We start from the raw sequence: 21,317 nt of genomic DNA, 5'->3' as shown, positions 1-21,317 counted from the left end.
TTCTGCTGTCGCCTTGCCCGCACTACAACAAACTGACGGTTACTGTCATCGCCGAGTTTCTTTGATGAGGGCAGGCAAATTGAAGTCAATGAAAAACTACACATGCAACTTCACATGTCAAGCGGAAGGAGCAATTAACTTATAACATTATTTGGATCACATATGTGTCTGCAAAAACGTTATGCCGTGGTGTGAAAGAGATCCCACACGACTGCATTGTTGAACAGTGGTCATGGCTTTTAGTTTTTCTTCCATAATGGGAAGACAGCTACAATTATCTGTATCACTGTCAAACTGAAGGATTTGGTTCAAATAAGACTTTGCTGTTGTCAGTTCTTACAAATGTTTTGAGCGATTCAAATTGTTCCATTGTGTCAAAATATATTGTATAACAGTGAATAGGGAATAAATTATGTATAATTATAACACTCCTGCCAGTTACTTTGAGACATTTCACATCATATAAATTATTTCTACGTTATTTAATACATATAATGCTTGTGTGGAAAGAGCCTTACAGAATTGAGGATTCACATGCTTTATGAATAAATAGCTGCAAACAATGAGTTCAGCTCTTCTGGATGTAATGGTTGCTTTAACACAAGGGATGAACTCATCATTCGTAATCATAATTAGTTGAATTTTGCTTTTCAACAGACTAAAATAAGTCAAACTAATTGAACATAAACTGTTTGTCAGACCAACAACGACAGCCTGAAAGGAGGCCCGAATGGGGCTCCAATTTATTTTCGGAAATGAAAAGCCACTGTAAATGTAAAAAAATAAAATAAAATTGAAACTCATCAAATAGGCTTAGCTCAGGAGGTAAGTGGCTTGACTTGTAGCAGGAAAGTTGGCATTTAGATCCCTGGCTCCTCCTAGCTGAGTGTTGAGGTGTCCCTGAGCATGACAGCTCACCCTAACTGCTCCTGACGAGCTGCCTGTCGCCCTTTTGTCGTTGACGCCGCCGTCTGTGAATGTGTGCATGAATGTTGTTGTTGTACGTCGCTTTGGATAAAGGTGGCTGCTAATGCCCTAAATGTAAATGTAAATGTCATCAAGTGAACTAACTTCAAGTTTGCATAGAAGAAAGACAGGAACAATGGCGATTTGTGTTGGCTGGTGTATTTCAATATCTTGCTCACACATTGTACAGAAGAAATCAACATACGATAATGTTTTTCAGAGCCATGCTCATCTTCTTCAGACACTGTAGGTGTTGTTTGACTGAGAGTTGGTGGATCGGGTCTGTTTGCAAACCAGTCAGATGATGGATTAATACAGTGTTTCTCAACTGCTGGGTCGCCACCCACTTGTTCTAAATGTAGTATGTGGTCAAAAAATTCAAAATACAAAAATATTTATGTATCACAACTTTTCTTTTTCTTTTTTTCTTCTATTTCTTCTATTTTTTATTGCTATAGTAATGTGTTTTGAATCTAGGGATAAAAACAGTTAGGCTGAAATTGCTGACATTGTGTTGAGTTTACTGGCCCGTTTCTGAGAAAAAAATGTGCTTGATTTGAATTGTATAAAAGTGGGTCGGGACTTAATGACCATGGGAGAAGGTGGCTCCCAGGGCCAGACCAATGGAGAACCAGTGGTATAATACACCCTTCCCTTCCCATATCAGACATGAGCATACCGTACATAATGTTGTCATGATAAGTGACGGGTCCATGGGGTCTGATGGAACCCCTCAGGGTGGCACCGTTCTCCAGAGTAGGGCCGTCAATCATCTGGGGGCTTCACAGGGACAGGAAGATGTTTGCCGTACACATCACCACCAACATGATGCGCCACAATCCTTTAATCGTTTAATAATATTTAATAATTACAGCTACTGACAAAAAGAGGGAGGGCATCGATTTCTGCTGTGATGTTGCAGCAACAAGCTGAGCGTATATAATTGTGGAAAGTCAAAACCACCTGCCAAATGGGGGTTCATATTGAAAATGGTTTAAGTACAATGCTTGCTAATCACACGCGATTGATATTGACGGCGGCTCATTTTTCTCACATCTGGATAGTGGCTTTGTGCGATTTCGATCGGGGAGCCGGCACAATTGATTGGACCGGATAAAGAGGAGAAGATACAAAGAGAAGATAAAGAGGCACCGATTGCCTTGGGGGAACACAGAGGAATTGGAGAACAGGACCTAAAGGAAACTGTTCCTGCATCTTTATTGTTTCTGGCAGTTTGGCCCGCAGAACACAATGGGTCTCTGTAGTGCAGTATTTCAGGATCCAACAGCAATACGAGGGGGAGGAAATAGTCCTCGCCTTGCAGTGGACCCAGGGAAAGAAAGGACAGAACCTCCTTTCTAGTTTTAAGTGTGATTCACCGTGTATTCCTGTGCCAGGCACACACACAAACCAGCCTGCATACACAAGAACACATAGACAAACTTATGCAAACAAGAACACACACACACACGCACACAGAAAAAAAAACCTGCATACAGGAGAACGCATAGGCAAACTTATGTAAACAAGGACACACATACACAAACACACAGACATTAACATCCTGCATACAGAAGAACACATAGCCAAACAAATGCAAACAAGGACACACACACACACACACACACACACACACACACACACACACACACACACACACACAACCCCCCCCACACACACACAATCACTCTCACCCACACACACACACAACCCCCCCGCCCCCCACACACAATCACTCTCTCTCACACACACACACACACACACACACACACACACACACACACACACACACACACACACACACACACACACACACACACACACACACACACACACACACACACACACACACACACACACACAAACCCACACATACACACCCACCCCTCCATCATGTAGACAAAGTGCAGTACCCTGAAGTAATGTCCTTCTTATTTACTGCGCAACTGTCACTGTCCAATCAATGGCAGCTGCCAGTCTGTGAGTGATCAACTGATCCAAGCAGGGGACAGTGTGTTGCTCTTTCCTGATATGAATGCTAATGTGACCACACGGCGCGCCGTTAATCTAACAAGGTCGTTACAAGTCCGGGGGTGCCCGGTCGCCAACCTAATTAAGCACATGTTTTATGCATCGTCGGCTGACAGCGAGATGATAGACGCTGTGTCTGTGATTCAGAGACAGGGGCAAAGGACAGTTAACTGGGCCACGCCCCCCCCCCCCCCCCCCCCCCCAGGAAGAACAGCAAAGCAGTCTGTTTTATGTGAGGAGGGGATTGGGGATCACCGGCATTAGAAGAGTCAGGCGTCGACACACAAAGGTCAGAGTTATTCAGAGGGAACTTGTTCAGTAAGTGGATTGAAGATGTTGACGCACACACAAACACACACACACACACACACACACACACACACACACACACACACACACACACACACACACACACACACACACACACACACACACACACACACACACACACACACACACACACAAAGAAGGACCTACCAATACTTACAGCAGTATAGTGCATGTCAAACAATAAATTAAATAAGTCAACACTAATAATACTGTGTGTGTGTGTGTGTGTGTGTGTGTGTGTGTGTGTGTGTGTGTGTGTGTGTGTGTGTGTGTGTGTGTGTGTGTGTGTGTGTGTGTGTGTGTGTGTGTGTGCATCTTTAAAGTGTACTAAGGTCTATGTTCAATGTGTGTGTCCAACGTGTCGTCACGTCAGTCCCACGTCCGCCCAGGGGATGATAAAACACACGAGTCCACCGTCCCCTCACCTCATACAGGTCCAGCATCTGGTTTCCACCGATTCCACGGGTGGTCTTGACATTCTCCATGGCCAGGGTGAAGTAGATCCCTCTGGTGTCAGACAGGTAAAGGTTATAGGTGTCATTCTGGTTCCACTCCTGCACCGCAGCAAACACCTGCTTCTCATCAGTGCTGACAATGTGCAAATCCTGTCAGGGGGGGGGCAGAGGTGAACGAGAGAGACAGAGAGACAGAGACAGAGACAGAGACAGAGACAGAGACAGAGAGAGAGAGAGAGAGAGAAAGAGAAAGAGAAAGAGAAAGAGAGAGAGAAAGTTTTTAATGACTTTGAATGAAAAAAGGCTCAGTGAAATAGCTTGAAGTAAAATTCAATCGTCAGATCACGCGCAGCTGAATCAAACTTAATTTTTAAAGACATTATTTACCAATACTGGTAATCCGAAAGTTTTAACCCTGGTTTTGTGCATCTTACCTTAGGCAGGGAGTATTTGGGAAGTTTGATCTGTAGGAACGGATCTCTCTTATAGGACACGTAGTATTTGGCCCGGCCAGATGTAGGAACCTGCATTGCAACGCATGAAAGAAATACAAATACAAAGTTGAGTTCCATTAAATCAACTAGATATCCTTCATCTTCATTGTGTTATCTGGCACTCAATACACTCAATGTGGGCTGGGTGAAGCCTGTCTCTGCCACTAAACCTGGGCTTTACCAAACGTCTGGGGGGCTGGGTATTCAGAGGAGGCTGTCCTCGTTCCCTGGGTGTCAATGCACTCGCAACGGTCTCCCCAGTTAGAAGATGGTAAATATCTTCTTGGACAATCAATAACCTCATTATTCTTTGTCAAGATAAATCTTTAAGTCACCTAACCAATGCTTGAGTCCTGTCTCGAGGAAAGCCATCCTTAATGGTTTAGGCCCTGTGTAAACACTCCCGAGGCAGATAGCTGTTAGCTCATTCAGCACTAAAACCCAGGGCTGAACGGGGTTTTGTTTGGCTATGCTAGCCAAACAAAAAGTTGTGGTCGGAGCCTCTCCACCTACGCGCTCACAAACACCCTCGCAAACCAACACATGAAACAGAAGACGGCGAAAATTGTATTACGTAATTGATCTCTTTTTTTTTTTATCCCTTTTAAATATTATTTCAATATATTTTTTCCTAAATATAGCTTTTTTTCAAAAAGCCAATCAACCCCTTTTTACTTTAGTGCACAGACCGAGTTCAAATGAAAACCACAGCCCTCCCAGCTCTTCCCCTAGCTGAAGAGAGTGGGAACAGTGGGAGGGAGGAACCCAGCCCACTGGCAGCGGGTAGCGGAACGCCCCGACGCCCAGTGGCGTGGAGAAGCAGAAGATCGATGGGGGGGGGGACGAGCGGTGGAAGGTGTGCACTATAAGGATATTTGGATGATGGATTCTGTGACCCCCGCCGTAAAATCCTGGCTCCTTCATCCATGACGCTTTGGGAAAAGGCAGGGGCGACACTGGGATTGTAAAGGGGGAGGCTAAGGTTGAGCGGTTAAGGTTTACTTGGAAAACCTCCATTATATATGACAAAGGTGCCCTGAGAGAACCAGTCTATATTCTCGGTCTAAACCGTCCAAAGTAGCGTTGTGCGGGGGCGCCGGTGCCCTACGGTAGTCCAGGTAAGTAGCTTTCTAATAGCCCCTCTGTGGTCCACGGGCTGAGTGATGGCTGAACTCACATTCAAACCATCCGTGCTTGGTCCCCAACAACAATAAGAATAAAGAGGCAAGCGCAATTATTCTATCGCTACTGTTCCCAGATGGTTTTTATGGCTACTACTGTTACTACGAATGTCAGGAATAAAACAAATACGCTTCATCTGAAGTACCACTCATGATATTTACAGAAATAAATGTAGGTAGAACTACACATAGTTCATACCAAGATATACTTTTCTTCGTATTATATATTAGTGATGTTGTTTGTGAGTTCCACATGCTCTGTTAGTTCCTCTGTCACTTCTAATATTGGCTCTTTCCGAGGCCTCCCTAAATACTCTGGGTGTACCTTTGTGAACACTTTTTCCCCTGAGACCTGATAAATGACAGTTAAGGGAGGCAGGGGAACCGGAGAAAGCAGAAAAGACAAAAACATGGTTTAGTTTAAAGGATCTGTCATGTAGTGCTGAGTTTTATACACTTCACAATACAGTGTGGTTTGTTTATGAAGATGGAAGAGCATAAAACTAACTGCCTTGTTTTTTCGATGACAAAAAGACGTTTGAAGTTTGTAAAAATGCCTCCTGTTTCTAAGTTGTGTTGAAAGTCTGTGTTGATTTGGAAAGAACGTTAGTTAGGAAACAACATCTGGCAATGTCAGGCATCAACTTTTTTTCTGAGGAGCTGACGACAAATACTTCCCCTTTTTTACTATAATATAAACAATTAAGATAGCTATACTTTGACAATCCTTGGAGTTTCAGAACATGACTATTAGACATAATTTGGTTGAATATTGAATATTATTGCTTTCACTTTATATCCAAGTGTACCTGAATGTATTATTTTTATGAATACGATAATGTAGAGGCGTGCCATGTCATATGCGCTCACGGTATTGTAAGACGCCTTGGATAAAAGCTTCCAGTTGTAATTATTATCCAGTCATTACAGCATTAAGTGGATAACAATGTACTCAAACTGAAAATAACAGCACAGAGTTGCCTTTCCACCATATTGCCGGCTGTAGGTTACACACTCGGCACACACAGTTGTTGTTTCTTTTCGGGGATGTGTCCTGGCAGGTCCTTTACCTGGATGAACATGTAGTCGTCCTGGACCACCAGGGAGCTGATGTCAACGTATCCCGGGAAGGGGTAGTTCCTGTTGCTCTCTGTGCACATCTGAGCCCTGCATGTGACATACTGAACATCTGCCAGACAGTGAGGAGACAAGCACGGCTGTTTAATTGTATAGCACTGAAGCAGCAGGACGCTTCAAACACGAATGAATGAATATTTATACACTGTGGGGGTGTCTTTCCCCTTCTGTGAGGCAAGAGAGAGACCAGGAGAGGCATAGCGAGGGAGATAGACATGGAGAGAGAGAGAGAGAGAGAGAGAGAGAGAGAGAGAGAGAGAGAGAGAGAGAGACATAGAGAGAGAGACATAGAGAGAGAGAGAGACATAGAGAGAGCGTGAGCGAGAGAGGCTTAGACATGGACATGGAGAGAAAGAGAGAGAGAGAACGATAATGAGAGCGAGACAGAGACAAAGACAGAGGGGGAAAAAAACAGAGAGAGAGTGAGAGAGAGGGAGAGAGCGCGAGGCATAACCATTGCGAGCGACATAGACATTGAGAGGGAGAGAGAGATATAGAGAGAGTGAGAGAGAGACAAAGAGAGAGGGAGCAAGCGAGAGCGGTTTAGACATAGTGAGAAACATGGACATGGAGAAAGAGAGAGAGTGATTATGAGAGCGAGACAGAGACAAGGACAGAGACAGAGAAAGAGAGAGAGAGAGGGTAAGAGCAAGCGAGAGAGAGAGAGCGAGAGAGAGAGCGAGAGCGAGATTATATTTAAGCAATTACCTCATTCAATAATACCAAGAAGGTGCCCTGACATAATTCTGGGATAATGGTAATAAACCATCATAAATACTGCTGCTGCCTGCTCTGTTTATGTACAGAGTCAACACATTGAGTGTGTAAAGTCCACCAGGACCAGAGTCCAGGCTGGTCTGACCCCCTCCAGCACCCGAGGTGTGCGCTGGATGTAAGCCACGCTGTTAATGTGCTCCGGAGTTACGGAGCCGACATATCCGGCGTGTGCGTGAGAGGATGAACAGAAAGACCTTATTAATCAAGTATGCACTGCACTTATCGCGGGGATAATCCTGCTCCAACTCCACGGGGACATGGTGTGAGCTCATCGGAATTGGAATCTCTGCCGTGTCTCGTGGACTTCCTTGCTTTTATCTTGATTTCATTTCCTATGCCCTTTTTTCTCTAGTTTTTTGCTCTTTTCTCTCTCACACACTTTTCACACTCTGCCTCACGTTTGTACATGTGATGTGAGGATAAGGGAGGGAGGGGGGAAATGACATGCAAGGGATTGTGTATCTACGCATGTGTACTGTGCATGTGCGTGTGTGATCATACAGGTTTGTGTGCGTGTGATTGAGTCTGTGTGGGATCATGTGTTTTTGTGTGCGTGTGTGTGTGCGTTTTTGTTCATACATGTATGAGTATGTGCGTGTGCGTGCGTGTTTAATGAGGGCTTACTTCCATCAGGCGTGTGAGCTTCCATGTGGACAAGATCCAGCTCCTTATCAAGACCTGACACAGACCTGCATTATGAATTCAAGGAAAAGCAATAGATCAGAGGCAGGAACACTGAAATGAGAAAGCAGTGCAGAAAGAAATCCAGACTTTTTTCTTTTTGCTGCGACCGAGGGGAGAGAAAATAAGTTAAAGGCAGGAAACAAAGTGTCAGGAAAGGTGGATGGTGCGAGGAGCTCAGAGGAGAGGGACGTGGGAGAAGATGAAGGCTTGAGATTCTCCGTCGAAGTGTACCGCTCTAGCTCTTCCCAGGACTTGTGTTAGCCTAGCGGAGCTAAAAAAAAGTACAGGAATGAAGACACGGTTTGTCTTCATCAAAATAATCGCTCTGACACATCAGACACGAAGAATAAACCCAAAGTACAGTTCTGAGGTAACTGTACAAAAGTGGAGGGACAGAACGGGAAAGTGGAGGTAACTGTGCAAAATTATATATATATTTGTTATTCTTTTATCATTAAATGTAATAAATGTTACATTTAATGATAAAATACATTTGTATATACATTTGTATAAACACAAATGGAACGTGCTTTGGTAGGTGCAGGGTCAGCACGGGGTCAGTGAGTTGCCATCAGGATGCCAAATAAAATGGATGCCCATGGTGTTGCAGTTCCACTGGTCACAGATTACATCAGAAAGCCACAGCTCGGACTGCGGCAGCATTTCACCGTCCCTGGTTGGCCAATGAAGCAGATGTTTGAATGCAGTCAAACTGGAGGCTGTGCAGCTCATGCCTTGATTATTTTACATGTCCTGAAGGAGATCAGGGAGTCCGGAACGAGGGTTTGGAGCCGGCATGAGTCGTTCCACATTATGTATTCTGTGAGTGGCTGTTACATGGGACTTTACTACATAACATGCAGTGTTTCCCAGAGATCCGAGGAACATTGCATTTGATTAGATTAGATTAGATTCAATCGTACTGTCGTTATGCAGAGTTCAGGTACAAAGCCAATGAAATGCAGTGAAATGTATAAAATAACAATTCAAAATTCGGTTTAGGCAGAGATTACGTTCACATCGATTGGCAGAACCGAGGCGGGGAGATGCAGAAGGCATGGGATATACGTTGAAGCAGAGCGGGAACAGAGAGGCAGATGACTCACCAGTAGAACCTGCTAGGTGTTACGTGTTCGTGAACAAGCTGCCATTTCCTCCCAAAGTCCATGGAGCTGTACAGCTGAAAGACAACAAGAGAAACAAGAGGAAAAGCTCTTTAATTGTAATTCATTCAGTTTGATTTCTTCTTGTCTTGTTTACAAGGAACGTGGAAAAAAAGGACTCAAAGCTTGACAATAGCAGTAGTGAGGTCCCAGGAAGCAAGCTGCTTGCACAAAAGACGTCATAATGATGTCCCACCCAAGCAAATGACATAAGGATGGATTATTGCAGGGGAGATCAGGTTGTAGCCATCCATTACTAACAGCTTATTGTTAAGGCAATGCTAAACTACCTGAATATGTTGTTCTCCTCATGCCTTCTACATGTATTTCTATAAAGATTCTGGTTGCGAAGACAACAGGGAACTGATACGACTTCTATGCAGAAATACCAAGAAATATCATATTCTGGGGTATATTTCATACATCAGGGTCTCAATAGCAATGTTCCCCTCCACATAATACTAACTACTGTAGAATGGGACACTTCCCAGACATTTCCAGATATCTTTATCTCCCCATATTACCAGTCAGGGATGTCAATGCTCTCTCTATTCGTAGTTTGTTTGATTTATAGCTCCCAAAATGGCATCAAGGATGAAGCCAAACATGTCGTCATGATCTCTTGAAAAAAAACTGCTGGTTATGCGACAGTTATCCATGGTAAGATTCTGTCTAAACAATAAAAACATGTTTTACATTTTATGTCAGAACAATAATAGCACGTTTCATAGTTAATGTGGGAACACTAATAACATGTTTTATAGTTAATGTGGTAACACTAATAACATGTTTTATAGTTAATAGACACTGAAGCTGAGATTTTTTTCTTCTTGACCAACCCAAAAACTGGAATCTATTATTTCTGGCATTAACACAAGAGAAAAGGGCTCTAAATTGATGAAAAAGAAAGCTGCATATTTAATAGCCGACGGAACAGTGTCTTTGTTCTTTCTACAAAAACAGAGCAATATATTACCTACTTTTGCATGTACAATTGCCATAGTGCCAGTGACCTAAATTTGCAGGCTTAATAACATTGCCTTATGCTCCAGCGAAAAATTGATCACTGCTTCCTTCCATTACAGTGATTGATGTTGCAGAGACCATGCAGTTCCCCATCTCATATTGTTCCCACCTGTTGTTAATTGCTTCCAACCCACAAAGCCATTGGACTGGGTTGATCCCTCATCTAATGATGCCTAGAACTCACATACAGAAATACACCTAAACGTGTCAACCATCCAAATGATATTATACGCATACTTGGACGAAATGCACCGGTCAATGTATGCAGCATTATTCCCCAGAACGCGACTCCACTTCCGTAATACCGTTCACAACTCATACCACACGTGCAATATCCAAAGTGGCCTCAGCAGTGATAAAAAGCTGTAAGAAAATCTTTAGCCAATAGAAGAGTAATTTGCTTCCACTGATCTTTGGCTTTGCCACTCACTTTAAAAGGTCCACGCCCATGGTGCTTTCGGGAGGGTGTGGAGAAGGGGGGCTTACTTCTCCAGCCTTCTTGAGTCTTTTTTGGACATGGGGAGGCCATCAGGCACGCTCAGCCTCCCTCTCCAGCCCTCCTCTCTGCCCATTAATCAAGGCGCTGACGTGGTGAAGCTTGAGGCCTGGGCGGTGTCGGCACCAGGCTTCAAGCTTTCACCTTCCCTCCATTCATCATCGAGTGAGGCCAGGGTGCAGGCTGCCGGTCGGCCCCGCCCGGTGTCCGGTTAAACAGCCATCCGGTTAAACAGCCATCCAGGTAAACAGCCATTGAGTTAAACAGCCATCCGGTTAAACAGCCATCCGGTTAAACAGCCATTCAGTGAAATAGCCATCCAGTTAAACCGCCTTCCGGTTAAACAGCTATCCAGTTAAACAACCATCCAGTTAAACAGCCGCCCAGTTAAACAGCCAGCCAGTCACACAGCAATCCAGGCCTACAGCCATTCACTATGGCTGTTTGGGGACGTTTTAGTGAGGTAAAAAAACGGAATTGAAGTCTTTTTTTGTCATCGATTTTAGCTTGCAGTTTCACAAAGCCATGTGTCAATGATGGGTTTTGAAACCATTGCAGTTGGCTTACAGTGCTGAGGTTGATTGTGCAGGGGCCTGTTGGGCAGGTAGCCACTGGAATGCTCTTTGAACGTCCAAATTCGACAACGATGTAGCAAAAAAAAAAAAAGATAGGCGCTTTCCAGTGTTAAATACCGGAACACCGCTATGGGATAGCGCATTTCACAATCGTACTTCGCATACAGTTTTTAATTACGTGCGATTTGTGAACGTTCACGCATGGATAAACCCCAGCTTCCACTCACAGCATGACCCTGAGGTGGTTCAGGAGCCGAGGGCCCCGGGAGCCCTGTTTGTTTTGACAGGATAAACAGGGCCCCCCCGAGGGCCCACTGGAGAACGGGCCGGCAGAAGGCTTTGTACACAAACACTTCCAACGGGAGCAACAATACCGCCCCCCCCCCCCCCCCCCCCCCTCTCATCGCAGCTTGAACCTTCCCCCCCCCCCCCCCCTCTCATCGCAGCTTGAACTTTCCGTCCTCCCCCCCTCATCGGAGAAATAATTGATCCTAAGAAGAGATCCGTGAGATGCAGCGAGCCGGTCTGGTGCGAATCCAAATGGCCCATCAAAGCCAACACGGTCCGCGGTGCGCCCTGCAGGGCGGCGAATCAAAGGCGAAACGGGGGGTCTCACAAGGCTTTGTCTCCCATAAGCACCCATCAATGCCATAAGTTCGACGGTGGCCTCCACGCAGTCACGCCTTGTTCACACACTACCTCCGTCCATCGACGGCTCTCATTGACTTTGCATGGGGCGCTCGCGAAGTGCATTGTGGGTCCGACTGCTCTGTCGGACCGAGTCAAAAAGTTTAGAAATCTTCCAACTTTTCAGGCACCGACGGGCCAATCAGACTGCGTTATGCAAACATACGCAAGGACACTGTCCAATGAAATCGCTGTAATCGCTGTAGTACAAACCTGGAAAAACACATACGTCAAATAGCCCCCATCCGTCGACGGACGCATGTAGTGTGAACAAGGTATCAGCCGTGAAACCTCCTACGGTATGGTACGCAACTAGCGGAAATAAAACAAACAAGTGTTTTTTGTTGTGCTTTGGGGAAGAACCTTAACCAGGCGTGTTTGCTGTTTGCTGTGTTGAGTATAAATGTGGGAATGCTGGTCTGGGGAGTCAATCAAAGGGGTCTGTGTGTTGGCAACGAGGTTCGTCTCAGCCGGTTGTCATGTCAGGGGCACTCGCCGGACCCCGTTTTGATGAATACATCTCCATTTAAACAGTCGGGTTGTAACCTACGTGTCCGTGACTCAGCATTATATCTGAATGCTGCCTTCTGTCGGAGCTGGCAGCCCTCCCTAAGGGAGCTATCCACTAGATCTGCCCATCCATTTAAAAGCTTGGCGTTTGCACCGCTTCCTCAAAGTCTTCTGAGTCGTTAAATATCCCTGTGATTTTTCATGTTATTCCCGGATTGTCAGACAAATGCCCAATCGCAGACATGTGCTTGATAATGGAGCGCTAATGTTGCTGTTCTTTTGATTAATTAATAGCGGCGGCCAGGCCGCTGGCAACACAAACCTGGCCAATGGCCTGGCTTGGTTTTTGTTTTCTTTGAAGATAATGTTTCTCTCTCTCTTTCTTCTCTCTTAGACAAACTTCCAGAACTTGAATCCACTGTAATGGAAAAGATAACTGCGGCATTATAGGACTCTGCATTGCTCGGGCGTTCCTATAAGTCACTTTTACAACACCTCATTAAGTCACCTATAAATCCCAGACGCACCTATTTATAGTTCCCTAAATCACACACACAACACACACACACACACACACACACACACACACACACACACACACACACACACACACACACACACACACACACACACACAAACCTGGAACCCCTTTGCCCATCGAATAAGAGGGTAAGTTGATGGTCGATTTTTTTACCATCTCCCACCACTGCCCCTTTCCAGAATCTATAGAGCCTGGGAAATAGCTGGAATGACCCTATGGAGAGGGAGGTATGAATGGGCTATGCTAATCAACCACCTGGACTTGTTTGGAACAAGGCACTATCAGCAAATACTAGTGGACCACAACGCAACCCTCTCGCGGCTCTACTCCCTGCATCCACCAGCAGAGTGGATAAAAAGCCATATAAAACATTGAGGATTAATTATGCGCAGCATATTTCCACAATTTGTTGCAAAATTGTGCCCCAATTAAATGTATACATCGTATATTTCCTTTACTCTTTAGATGAGTTAGACAAAGGAAGCAGGAGCTTACAAAAGGAGACACTAATGAGTCTAATTATGTCGCATTTAGTCAACATTTCAGCCCAACATTTCAGTGGGAACACAGTTCAACAGAGAGCATATTGTACTTCAAACAATGACAAACACATTTGTCTTCAAGACGCGGTACTAAGAACCTTGGAGCTGTGGACGCACACTGTGCACATTCAGTACCTGTTTAATTATGGCTTCTTTGAACCGTGCCAGTATGTTGTTGTTTGTGCACATTTTTCTGTAAGGATATTTCCAACAATATGTTAGGCTTCCATGGAACCAAAACATGTCAAACCAAACTTTTAACAACACAGTGTTAACCAGAACTAATTGTGAGCCACACGAGTATCCTAAGCACCAATGGTCCAGGTCACGTGTATCATACAAGTTAATTTAGTAATGTGACCTGGGAGGACCAACTGTTGCCTGATGAACTGCACCGCTTGCAGCTCAGCTACCGCGGGGACAAGGGGGCTGTGCTAAAGACACCTGCCATCTGGATTCAGTCAGAGGTCCGCTGCAGTACTGTGGCCATTTTGGCTCCCATGCAAACCCTTTGAGAAGCAGGCAGAGGTTTGGAAGCAAGGGGGCAGTACTGTGGTTAGGTTAAACAGGACCGTTTAGTCGGTCGCACCAACAACCTTTATTATTTTTTATTGTGACTAAACATATCACTCAATTAATCATTTGATGACTGCATGAACAACTTCATATTTGATTGAACAAAACATAAATGGAATGTCATTACTAAATGAATGTGGTGCTGTGATTAAATATGAGGTAACTAATAAAACAGGGTGTGAATTATGTCGTAAATCAGCGGGTTGAAATAAAACTGCTCAATTGTAACCTAATGCTTCTCCTTATACTGGATATATCACAGCCGACTGCAAATATAAAGTCAGTAAAAGAAAAAAAAGAGGATTATAAAAGCATGTAAGAGGACAAAACCATATTTAGCGGACTTAAAAAAAGAAAGTGTCCCCTGTGGATTACAATGACAAGGAGTGATTTTGAAAGCAAAGTACTTGACGATAACTATTCACCAACAGCCATTAAGACAAGGTTTGAATGAAAAGAGCTAAGCAAAAGAGGACTCCTCAACGCTTGAACCTACACCAGCACAAAAACAATCTCGAGAAATTTACAAATGGAAAATGCTAATTTTCCGCGTGCGGGCTTAATGCAAATGACAGAAAGGGGAGAAAGACGGAGAAAAAGATTAATTCCAAATAAAGCGTATTGCCATTTCTCTCCGCGTAAACACTTTATTGAGTCTGGTGTCCCCGTTGCATTTCTGAACCCATTTAGCATGGACATGAATCAGCCGCAATTAATTAACAGCATACATTTGCATCATTATGGTGGATTAAGTGAAATAATGTTTCACTTAATCAGGCAGTTGAAGCCATTTCCTGTCTCTGCCTAGTTTGTTCTCTGCAGTTGCGTTAATGTTCCCATTGGGGAGAAAGGATGAAGGAAATGTATCAATGACTCAGAAAAACCATGCACACTAATCAGTTTAGAACAACTTGAAAGAATGTCATGAACGACTGGTGTAATGTATATGTGTGCGTGCATGTTTGCGTGATTGCATGCGTGTGTTCTCATGTATGCATGGGTCTGAGCATTTCTCTGTGCATGTGCGTGTTCGAGTCTGTGCATGTGTGTATACAGTATGTGTGCGTGCGTGTTTGCGTGATTGCATGCGTGTGTTCTGATGCATGCATGGGTCTGAGCATTTCTCTGTGCATGTGTGCGTGTTCGAGTCTGTGCATGTGTGTACGTATACAGTATGTGTGTGTGCGTGATTGCTTGTGTGTTCTCGCGCAAGCATGGGTTTGAGTTGTGTTTGTTTGTGTGTTTGTTTGTGTGTGTGTCCCCTGGCATATGCACTCATGATGCTTGGGATGCCGCTTAGCCGAGCGTGCGTGTGTGAGAGTGTGTTTACGTCCAAGAGGGAGTTGCTCATCTGACAGGTTGATAGGTTGATGATGTATGACGGATTAATGATTTCCCCCCAGCCCCCCCTTTAACGTGATTAACAATGTTATGCTACCCTCTGTGTCTCCTCCAATCACAACGTGTGCAGCCGAGCCCGCAGTAATTTGACCATTCTCCCCAACAGCAGATCCGTTTTGCATCTTCAAGACTCTCCAGCCAGATTGCCAACAACACCCCCTCCAGCTCCCCCCCCCCCCCCCCCCCCCCCCTCCAACACCCACCACCCATGATCAGACCCTGACAGACTCAGCTAGCTTATCCAGATGTGTCCGCACCTGTTCAGCTGTGATCTCTCCAAAACCATAAGGTGGAAAATTATCCTCCAGACGCTCGCCTTGCCCTTGGAACGCTACCACTTGATCTAGTTTCGCTTGGTCTACTTTCAGTCCGAGGATGAACTTGGGACACGTGTGTGTTCCGAACTCCGGAGGAAATACATGACGGTAGATGTCAGGAAACACAAAAAAATTCTACAGAGACAAAACATGTTTCAGACTGCCCTTGAGCCAAAGGAAAGGGCTCTACTACTACTACTACTACTACTACGAGCAGGGCTCCCAGTGGAGTTGCCCTCGCGGCAGCATGTGGTCATGTAGTCGTTCTGGCACTAAGTCACCTTGGGTGCTTCTGAAAGGAAACAGTCGGGCTGCGGTGGGCGCGCGTCTGACCGATTATTTGCGGTGAATGCAAATGTTTACAGAGACCTCACAGAACGCATGGGCCAACAAATCACCTTGGTCAAAAGTGCGTCCTCCACTCATGCGCGGAGAACTCTGTGTATATGCGCGGGATAAACATCTTCTCTGAACCCACAGCGCACGGCTGTTAACTTCTGGTTTGTCACTGATGTATGTACGTCTTTTATTCATAACAATCCACCCCGACCCCAGCCCGGCCCCCATACACCCGCCATTTGTTTTCCCCAGACGGCCGGCAGTACCAGTGGACCACTCCGCATAGACACTGCATCACCACTTCAAGGCATTAAATAAAGGAAACTTAAGAGAAGACTGCAGCCCCGCCGGACATGTCTGCCCTCATCTCCGCTCCGGCGTCAACGTTAGTGGCGCAGACGGGTAACTGGGCTCACCCTCGTTATGTGTAACACAACGATGTGGTGAGGGCTACATCATTATGGGGCAGTGGTAGAGAGCTGTGCGTGTGTGCATATGTGTGTATGTGACTGTGTCTGTCCGTCTGTCTGTCTGTCTGAGTGAATTATAGCGAGAGAGAGAGAGAGAGAGAGAGAGAGAGAGAGAGAGAGAGAGAGAGAGATTGCAGGCCATGGTTGGTGATGAAGAACGTACTGAGAGGAGATTGGATTTAAACAAGTGCCACCGCTGTCCTGGTGGACTTGCAAAGGGGGGGGGGGGTGGAGGCCGGGCAGGTGCACAATGAGTGACTAGGTGGAGACTGCATGATTATGAGACACTTAGTTTCCCCTACTGTTCAGATTTATGGGCTGCGTGGCCTGTTAGGATCATTAGGGGAACGGTGAAAGGGGGTAGTGAGGGAGGGAGGGAGGGAGAAAGGCGACGAGTCAGTGAGGGAAGGGTGGAGGGAGCGAAGGAGGGAGCGAAGGAGGGAGGGAGGGAGGGAGGGAGGGAGGGAGGGAACGAGTCAGTGAGGGTGGGGTGGAGGGAGCGATGGAGGGAGGGAGGGAGGGAGGGAGGGAGGGAGGGAGGGAGGGAGGGAGGGAGGGAGGACTGGTGGCCACGACAAAAAAAGAAACGGCACTGATTTTTCTCCTTTTTTTATTCCTAGCTCTCATTCTGGTAACGCAGCACTTTCGAACCATAAATCTTTGATCCTCCCTTCGCCTTATTCATGCAATGGCATTTTTTAATGAAGGACTCCTCTGTAATTTCACAGTCCAATTAGTTAATTGCCAAAACGTGCATCTTTCGGGGCGCTATCAACCAAAACAGGTTCCCCACATTGGGAGGAATCGTTGAAGAAGACCACAATGCTAAAATATAAGGGTGAAAACATTTGATTAATTTGGAACTCATGGAAACAGTCGATAGTGGGCGTTTCACATACTATATGTGGAACGTGTGATGCTTGTTAATGAACCATTGTTTCACATTGTAGGTTAGAAACTGAACATCTTTACGTGATTGTAAAGTGGACAATCTGTACCACGGTGAGGGTTGTTATTAACTTTCTTCCGGCGATTTGAGTTCGACCTGCAGAAGGGTCTGGAGAAGAGCATTCAATTTCTTTCTAGTTTCGATACGTTTTAACGGGAGCCAATCATCAAGCTGGCTTTTTCCCCCTGGCACGCTATTGTCCGGTTTAACACAATGACGACAGGGAAGCGATGGCAAGCAGCCAATTGCGTACAGAGTCATTTGACCTAGGCCCATTGATCACGCCTCTTGTGCTGAAGAAAATGACAGCAGCTTCCCCAGACCAATGTACAATCTACGATTTAGCTTGGTCTGGCGATAGCCAGGCTAGGTTGCTATACGTCCATAGTTGTAATTGTATGCTCATTCTCCCTGATCTGCACCAGGCCCTCCCAGTCGTTAAAACACCAGTGTTAATCACTCACACAGGGGTTTGCTGAACCTGTTGCGTAGTTGATGTTGCATAATCAATCTAAAATCCAGTTGGGGTTGGGGTTGGGGTTGTGTAATTGTACCCGTTGACTCATACTCAAGTGTGCTCACATTCTGAAATGCATAGTCCGACAAATATCATAATACGATTAATTGCACTTGTTGTTGTTCACATTGCGCTTTATTTTCCTGTTGAAAGAAAAACACTTGAAATAATTACGTTGAGCTGAATAATGACCCATGGTGTGTCCAAGTGGGTTTGAAAACATTATGGTTGCTTTATGCTTCGAGTGTTAAAGCTAACGTCGATAAGTGCACAAAACCATTTAAATGGACTCTGTTGGATATCTTCTATGTTATTGTATTCATTTTTTTCTGCATTACTTGTCTACAGAACCTTATCATTTTAGAGCAAGCCTAAGTGAACTAAATGAGGGTAAATTATAACATATCAAACTTATAATCATGTAAACCCAGCAAGAACCCAGAAGCTTTTCCACGGATTCCACTTATTATCTCCATCTCATTTCTTTCCACCCAGGGACTCCATCAAGGAACAACATTCTGACTTTTCCTGCTGGCTTCAGTAAACGTCGTAATTGTACTCTGCCTGGCGGAAAAAACCTTGAATTAAAAAAAAGAAAGAAACTTGTGAGAGGAAAACACCGAGAAAAACCCATCGACAGTGATGGACTCTCAGAATGTGCCGCTTTTTTCCTAGCATTGACACTATGATGAAAGCATGTCAGCCGAGAGAGAGTAAAGCTAAACGTTTCATCCAAGACGTTGTTTCATCTGTAATGTAAAATTAATAAACAATGAGGAAGCTTGGCCGGGCAGCTCTGTTTATAACAACAACATAGCGAAAGACAGACAAACGGACCCACCGACATAAAGGCTCGCACCTCGACACAGCTGTGGTGTTTAAAGAGGGAAGGAGGGGGGGGCTTCTCAAACGAGAGAGCGACGTGCAACTTAATAGGAAGGCCCGATCCATCCGTCTAAATTTGCCCTCGTTTTCTTCGGTTCAGTTTCTTTGCCTGCGCCACTTAATCCCTGTCTCTGCCTCTTCGTCTCACTTTACCGCCGCTCTTCTGAGAGCCGAGGCAGGTCAACACAAACACGGGCCTCTGGAGGAAGCCCGTCCCGCCCTACCCATCCTCCGTTCTCCTCCCTCTTCCACCACACCTGACAGTTATGGGGTTGTTGTGCTTTGAAGGAACTAAAGAAAAGTGACAGGCCACACACATGCCCGTGCCATGCACATTAGACGTTAGCATGAAGCTAAGGGGTATCTGCTGCGATACGCCTTCAGAGGACGCTGGCTGTTCGCCAAGGACACGGAGGCCAAGTCTTCCAAGGCCCACCGACCGTCCACCCACCCACAAACCCCTCCGGCCTCAACGTCCCTTAGGCCAGCAAAATGCGCACCTTGTGTTTTACATGTAATGAGAAAAAGGCGCTCCCCATGCTAATGTACCCCTGTCCCGAGCTCTGTCTATTGGGGTCATGTTGTTTGCACGGCAGGGGGAAACTGTGTCGAGGATGCCGACGGCAGCCATTTGTAAGGATCCTCCAGGTATTAGGTAAATTACCAAGGGAGCCCACCACCTAGGCACACACACACACACACACACACACACACACACACACACACACACACACACACACACACACACACACACACACACACACACACACACACACACACACACACACACACACACACACACACACACACACAATTAATGTGTGGCACACCAGGTAACCCGAACCGATGCAAACATGTTATTTTTAGCTGTAACGCAACTCACAGCAAAGTGCCCTACACTTGATGATGATGATGATGATGATGATGCATTGAATTTATATAGCGCTTTTTCCTAGACACTCAAAGACGCTTTACATTGAAGGGGGGGACCTCACTCACCACCACCAGTGAGGGAAACTTGAGGGAAACTCTTGTGGTTCATTATGCGGCCGCCGAGACACAGCCCCCCTTCATCTCGGCAGCGCGTCTCCATCTGCTGTTTTGACAACGTAGTGACAATACATATCGGCTATTCCGTTCAAACGGGAGGGCCCATCTGTTCTCCTTGCTACCGCGCCTCTCTTCCCCCGCTTCACCCCCTGACTGGATCCGGAGGTTGTCTCTTTGAAACCCCTCCCCTTCTATGTTCTGTGTTTCACCGTTACCCGGCGCACTCCAGGGTGTTGTGTAACACCGCCTCTTTCCATCCAAGTGTTATGTAAACATGCGTGTCCATAACTCTCGGTGCTATTAACGCTAATGCAGTCGTCCCTTGTTAACCTTCCCCCCCCCCCCCCCTCTCCCATCCTGACGTCAACCGGAGGTGGTTTTCTCTTGAACTACCAAGACTACGGCGCTAACGAATCGAAAAGTGGAACCACCCACTCTCCCTCGCATGCTGTGGCTCTAAAGCAATTAAGAGCCTCAATCCAGGCCCATGGGACGCACACATTTATTTGCACGGGTCATATAGGCTTTATTTCAGTCCGCTGAAACCCTCTCCCGGTTCAAGCAGTTTCAAACTTCCACCGCATCCCCTCGTCTTCCGACTGCAACTCAACGTGGCAAATGTTTGTCTTGCAATTTAAGCCTTTTAGGACTGAGGCAACTGCCGTGCGGTGAGAATATAGACCGGTCTTTAACGCAAATCCCTTTGTCAAGGAGATTATGATGTGCGCACAAACCTCGCGCATATCTCCCAGAATGAACACCTTGCAGTGTATAGTCACCCATGCTGTTCCTCTTTTCAAACTATTCCTGGTGTCTTGTCTGCGCATTGCTCACTATAGCATCGGTATTTAGAGTACAAAGGAAGCGTGTGAGAAAGTTTTGCTGCGCCTGTGTTCAACTTCTGTATCGCGAGCTCTGTGCTAAGATGTGTGGCTTATGCAAGTAACCCAGGGTTCATCCCTGGCTCAGCAGAACGCACAGGATCCTAAAATATGTCTAACATTATGGAGAGTATCAACTTCTACAAAGAATCAGGTGCATTTAAACTGAAATCGGATGACACACCTCATGAAGGAGAGCAGATGGTGAGGAATTAAAGTGCTACTACTATTACTCACAATGACGTGATATTCGTAAATAATAACTATTGTTATAATTATTATGGGAGAAATGTAATAATATTAAAGCACGACGATGACTAGCATGATCATAAAGTTG

General features: G+C 45.5%; 1 protein-coding gene across 3 annotated transcripts in view; it reads right to left on the bottom strand.

Annotated features, from left to right (window-relative positions):
* Positions 1-21,317, bottom strand: part of sorcs3a (sortilin related VPS10 domain containing receptor 3a) — an 81,536-nt gene that overhangs the window by 30,941 nt on the left and 29,278 nt on the right. For all 3 annotated transcript variants that reach the window (XM_056586780.1, XM_056586781.1, XM_056586782.1), the window contains exons 5-9: positions 9,162-9,235; positions 7,996-8,060; positions 6,528-6,646; positions 4,217-4,306; positions 3,753-3,932 (exon numbers count right to left, since the gene is read on the bottom strand). In XM_056586780.1, the coding sequence (XP_056442755.1) occupies positions 3,753-3,932; positions 4,217-4,306; positions 6,528-6,646; positions 7,996-8,060; positions 9,162-9,235 (528 nt within the window). The remainder of the gene's footprint in view (positions 1-3,752; positions 3,933-4,216; positions 4,307-6,527; positions 6,647-7,995; positions 8,061-9,161; positions 9,236-21,317) is intronic.

Source organism: Gadus chalcogrammus, chromosome 3 (genome assembly GCF_026213295.1).
Source record: "Gadus chalcogrammus isolate NIFS_2021 chromosome 3, NIFS_Gcha_1.0, whole genome shotgun sequence".
Taxonomy (NCBI): Eukaryota; Metazoa; Chordata; class Actinopteri; order Gadiformes; family Gadidae; genus Gadus; species Gadus chalcogrammus.
This window is presented reverse-complemented; position numbering and strand designations above follow the sequence as displayed.